The sequence below is a fragment of the Scyliorhinus canicula genome, chromosome 5, assembly GCF_902713615.1.
Source record: "Scyliorhinus canicula chromosome 5, sScyCan1.1, whole genome shotgun sequence".
Classification (NCBI taxonomy): Eukaryota; Metazoa; Chordata; class Chondrichthyes; order Carcharhiniformes; family Scyliorhinidae; genus Scyliorhinus; species Scyliorhinus canicula.
The window spans coordinates 225,430,640-225,436,639 of NC_052150.1; the positions used below are offsets into that span (position 1 = coordinate 225,430,640).

Genomic DNA, 6,000 nt, shown 5'->3' on the forward strand with positions numbered 1-6,000 from the left:
TAATCGGGGCTGGGGCAATAGTGCTGGCTAATCCAGCGACAGCCACATCCCACGAATGAATCAAAACAAAATCCTTACCCTTGCCAACCTGGACCATATTTCTGCACATCCTCCTGTTTAAAATTTTGAACTCGTTCCATGATGTCAGTTTCCCTGGTCCTGAAGGGGCAACACAATATACAAGATGCTTGTGACATTTGTAAAGCCATGTATCTACGTCCACAGTTGATCACTTTATTCCTAGGCTTTTCTGTGCTCCCAGTGCACTTTGGAGCCATGGATTTGCCTTCACCTCCATTTTGTATGTTCCCCTATTCCCCCTACTCATCTGGCTCTTTCTCCCCCTTTGCAAATCTTTCCTCGATCCACGAGTGCCATCCTCGCCTTTAAAACCCTTGGCCTCTACAAGCCAGCCAATAGCCATGCCAAATTCCTCACCAAGGTGTCTTACCTATTTTCCTCCCTCAACTTCTTGACGATTTCAAGCTCCGTCCCAGCTCTCCCGTCGTCTTGTTTGTTCTGAGTGTACTGTTTCCCTATGACCTCGATGTTCCCCTCACAGCCATGCCTCTCGGTTTTGCCACCCGAAGAGGCTTTCACACAACGCAAGCCTTCGCACGGCCTTGGGTGGCCAGTCAATCCGGTGGTACCAGTTGAGGGAAATTTGTTTGCCCTGGCACTGGGCGAATTCCATCACTTTAGAACATAGAACATAGACCAGTACAGCACAGAACAGGCCCTTCGGCCCTCGATGTTGTGCCGAGCCATGATCACCCTACTCAAACCCACCCTATACCCGTAACCCAACAACCCCCCCTTAACCTTACTTTTTAGGACACTACGGGCAATTTAGCATGGCCAATCCACCTAACCCGCACATCTTTGGACTGTGGGAGGAAACCGGAGCACCGGAGGAAACCCACGCACACACGGGGAGGACGTGCAGACTCCGCACAGACAGTGACCCAGCCGGGAATTGAACCTGGGACCCTGGAGCTGTGAAGCATTTATGCTAACCACTATGCTACCGTGCTGCCCCTTTCTTTGCATTGGAATTATGGGCTCTTTAACATCTACCCAATCTGTCTGAAAGAGGTTCAATAGCTGATCGGAATATTCCCTCTCCATTTGGTGAAGAAGCAGTTTAGATTCTGAGTTCAGGTCGTTGTCTGGAATGTAATTTTGCTTTTTCATATTTAAATTTTGTGACGCCAATGTCAACATCTTTAGCTTCTATTTATATGATATACCAGACTCTTATTGACTACTCTTGTTATCTGTTTTATAAAACCTGGGCACCCCAGCCCGACCGGAACAAAGGCCTTACAATTTTGGACTTCCGCCAAGCTGTCTACCTGGTAAGTAATGAAAAAGGTAACTTGGACTAACTTGACGTTTTAAATTGTTGCACGATTATGGAAGGTTCAGTGGTGCACAGCATTAGCCAGCCAAAGTTACAATTGAAGTTCAAGCCAGGTATTTTTCTCATTTGCAACATAAAACAAAGTTCCCAGTGGAGCATAATGCAACACATGGGGTGATTCTGAGCCTGCACGAGCTGAGCCAGCGATACTTCTCCTGTGCTTCCGGGGGGAAATGGCAGCGATGATTGTTCGGGGAGGCTTGATACCTCCATGGTGGGGGCTGGGGGCCGTTAGGTTTCAATGCTGATAGGGGCATCCTTTAAAGATAGTGCCCCGTTCTCTATGGAGCCGGTTGCCAGTGCGATCAGGTCCCGCCCCACCAGAGTGATGTCACAAACCGTGGCCACTCATTTATTTTCTCCAAAGAGGATTAAGATCTGGAGGGAAAACTGCTCCGTGCAACTGAAGAGTTACAGGGCAGATTTCAATCTGAGCCCCAGGCTTTGCCAAATCCTGGTGGGCTTCCTCCCAGGATGTGTGAAATGGGCCGGGATTCTCCCCTACCCGGCGGGGCGGGGGGTCCCGGCGTGATGGAGTGGCGTGAACCACTCCGGCGTCGGGCCGCCCCAAAGGTGCGGAATTCTCCTTTGTTCTTCTCAAAGAATTCTTCTTTGTTCTTTGTCTTCTTTAGGGGCCAAGCCCTCACTTGAGGGGTAGGCCCGCGCCGGAGTGGTTGGCGCTCCGCCGGCTGGCGTGAACGGCCTTTGGCGCCACGCCAGCCGGGGCCAAAGGCGTAAGTCCTCGCATGCGCCGGAGCGTCAGCGGCTGCTGACGTCATCCCGGCGCATGCGCAGGGGAGGGGGTCTCTTCCGCCTCCGCCATGGTGAAGACCATGGCAAAGGTGGAAGAAAACGAGTGCCCCAACGACACAGGCCCGCCCGCCGATTGGTGGGCCCCGATCGTGGGCCAAGCCACCGTGGAGGCAGCCCCCGGGGTCAGATCACCCCGCGCCCCCCGCCCCCCCCCCCCCCCCCCCCCCCCCCCCCCGCCCCCAGGACCCCGGCGCCCTCCCGCGCCGCCAATCCCGCGGTCAGGTAGGTGTGTAGATTCCCGCCGGCGGGAGAGGCTTGTCAGCGGCGGGACTTCGGCCCATCGCGGGCCGGAGAATCGGGGGGGGGGGGGGGGGGGGGGCGCCGACTGGCGCGGCGAGATTCCCGCCCCCGCCGAATCTCCAGTGACGGAGAATTCGGGACACGCCGGGGGCGGGATTGACGCCGGCCCCCGGCGATTCTCCAACCCGGCGAGGAGTCGGAGAATCCCGCCCAGGATCTTTGAAATCAGATTTTGAGGCAAACATTGAATATCTTTTAAGTATGCACTGAAAATAATTAATGATCTCAGAATATAATCTCCAACACTGAGTGACAGACAAATCTGTCAATAACATATCATTGACCTGGCACCCAGAATTACTAATCAAGCAAATTGCAGATGTAAAAATTTAACAGAATAGGAAGATACATTACTGATTTCTCCAGCTTGCAAGATTTTACTTAGAATCCCGGTTTCAGAGTAATAAATGTGTGGAATTTCACGTATACCTGAGGTAACATTCCTTGCTTAACATTTTGTTCACCATTCGTTGGTTTTGTTTGGACGAACTGTAAGTGGTTAAGACAGCGCTATGTGATTATACCGGCTCCATGGCTGCAGCTCCTATTCTTTATTAACCACAAGAGCTACAATTCTGCCAATGTGCTGTGTGACCATTGGGGGCACATACTGCATGTTCGTGCTTAGTATCCTGGGAGTTGCCATGACTCCGACAACCTGAGTCACTCCAGGTGCCTGAGGTTTTTGAAGGGCCTGATCATCGATCGGAATGTTTGCTTGGAGATAAGGGCCACCCACTGAAATGGCGACTGATGGCACCTTCAGAGTCATTCAGCGGAGAGGTACGATGATGCTCACAACTCCACTTGCACGGCGGCACAGTGGTCAGCGCTGTTGCTTCACGGCACCAGACTCCTGGCTTGGGTCGCTGTCTGTGCGAAGTCTGCCCGTTCTCCCCGTGTCCGCTTGGGTTTCCTCTCAGCGCTCTGGTCTCCTCCCTCAATCCCGAAAGCCGTGCTTGTTAGGTGAATTGGACATTCTAGAATTCTCCCTCTGTGTACCCGAGCAGGTGCCGGAGTGTGGAGACTAGGGGAGTTTCACAGTAACTTCATTGCAGCGTTAATGTAAGCCTACTTGTGACACCAATGAAGATTATTATTATTATGGAGCAGCCAGGGTTTCTGGAGAAGCACTTCAGATGCATGGGCTGCTCAGGTGGCGAACTACAATGCACTCCCAATAGGGTTTTACACACCATTGCGCCCTCCACAATCTGACAATGCACCCTTGCCAGAGGGTGAACTGAGGAGGGTGAGAAGACATGGAACTATTAATGCTACCTAAGTCCACACCCCTACCCTATCCCCGAAGACCCGTGCATTCATCGTGGCCAATCCCACCAAATCAGCACATCTTTGGATACTAAGAGGCAATTTAGCATGGTCAATCCACCTAACTTGACATCTTTGAACTGTTGGAGAGAACCGCAGACATGGGGTGAAAGTTCAAACTCCACACACACAGTCATCCAAGTTCAGAATTGAACATGGGTCCCTGGTGCTTTGAGGCAGCAGTGCTCACCTTGTATTGCCTTGTATTATTTATAGCGAGGAATTATGGCTGGTTCAACATTATTCCCATTCTGTTAACACACATTCTGTTAAAACTAACTTTTAGCTTTGAGATTTGTATTGACGTGCAAGTATTTTACTGAGTCTTTGTATTGCATTTTATTGGAACAGGTCCATCAGGAGGCCAACAGGGAGGGGGTGTGCTAAGTACCCATCGCCCACGAGCGTTAGGAGTGATCTCAACTGAATGTAAGTAATGGAAGTAACAATTTGTTCTGTCATGCACAATAGAAGCAGAAAATGCTGGAAAAACCCGGCAGGCTTTTCTCATGTACCATGTCGGCATGTCCCTTCCAAACATCAGAGTGGTACTGCAAAATCTAGACCCTCTTGGTTATCAAGAGGGATATAGGGGAAGATGAAACAGATAAAGAAAGGGTACGATAGGCAGAAAGAACTAAGCACTGCAGATAGCCGAGAGAAAAGTGGGAGCTATCAGAAATGGAAAAGGAAGCGTGTGTGCAGATCCAGGGGCTGTGGGAAGGGTTTTAAATAAATATATTGTCTCCGTGATGACAAAGGAAATGGATGATGCAGATGCAGATGATGCAGGAGGAACATTGTGAGATATTAGAGAGAGGAAGCACTCGAAGGGTCGGAATCCTTGAAATGTTGATAAGTCACCGGGGCCGGATGGATTGTTTTCAAGGCCACTGAAGGAGGTCGGGGAGGAGATAACCGATGATCTGGGGATGATTTTCCAATCCTCATTAGACACAGGGGAGGTAACTGGAGGACTGGAGAAATACAAACGTGGTTCCATTGTTTAAAAAGGGATCGAAGGAAATGCCAAAGAATGATAGGCCAGTTAGTCTTACATGAGTGGTTGAAAAATTAGTAGAATCAATCCTGAGAGATGGGATTAACTGTCGCATTGACTAGTCAGGGAAAGTCAGCATCGATTTGTGAAAGGAAGGTTTTGCCTCACAAATGTGATTGAATTCTTTGAGGAAGTGATAAAAAGGATTGATGAAGGTGGTGCAGTGGATGTGGTGTACATGGATTTTAGCAAGGTGTTTGACAAAGTCCCACATGGCAGATTGGTTAAGAAAATGAAAGCACATGGGGTTCAGGGCACTGTGACAAACTGGATTAAAAATTGATTTAGTGACAGGAACCAAGGGTCAATGGTCAATGGCTGCCCTTGCAAATGGACCTCTTTGTGTTACATATTAACGATTTGGACATGAACGTGTGGGGCATGATTGTGTAATTTGCAGATGAGGCAAAGATCGGCTGAGTGTTGGACAGTGCAGCGGATAGCTATAGGGCGGGATTCTCTGGCGCCAGACACTGGAATCAGAAAATGCGATTGGGTGGAAAATTGGTTTTGACACCAAAATTATGGCGGGGTCTGGTTTCCCGCCAAACCACAATTCTCCTGTGCCCCGTCAGTGGTGTCAGTGCGTTGCACTCTGCACGTATAGGAAACGCTTCTGGCATATCATTAGTGAGCCTGCCTCCGGTATTCTCCGGCGACTCCACCTCCACAAACAGCGAGGTTCACTTGTGCTTTCAAAAATTAAGAAACATGCGCCATGGTTGATGAGGATAGAGAGAGAAGGTAGGACACAGAGAGGCGCAAACATCAGCTGCCGGTCCTCACACTAGCTGGGCTGGCTGGCTGGGGGGGGGGAGGACAGGCTATGGGGCTGGGGTGACCCCCCCCCCACGTGACTGGGGAGATGTCCTGCAAGGCAGTCATCTTGATGTGCACCCCACTGACCAGCCATCCCTGGTTCTGCAGAGTGCCACCGGCCATATTGGATTGGATTGGATTGGATTTGGTTATTGTCACGCGTACCGAGGTACAGTGAAAAGTATTTTTCTGCAAGCAGCTCAACAGATCATTCAGTACATGGAAGAAAAGGGAATTAAACAAAATTCAAGAA

At 50.2% G+C, this 6,000-nt stretch overlaps 1 protein-coding gene across 4 annotated transcripts in view; it reads left to right on the top strand.

The window, feature by feature from the left end:
- LOC119966626 (golgin subfamily A member 6-like protein 22) overlaps positions 1-6,000 on the top strand; it is a 287,183-nt gene that overhangs the window by 212,607 nt on the left and 68,576 nt on the right. For all 4 annotated transcript variants that reach the window (XM_038798630.1, XM_038798631.1, XM_038798633.1 and 1 more), the window contains 2 exons: positions 1,305-1,358; positions 4,220-4,297. In XM_038798630.1, the coding sequence (XP_038654558.1) occupies positions 1,305-1,358; positions 4,220-4,297 (132 nt within the window). The remainder of the gene's footprint in view (positions 1-1,304; positions 1,359-4,219; positions 4,298-6,000) is intronic.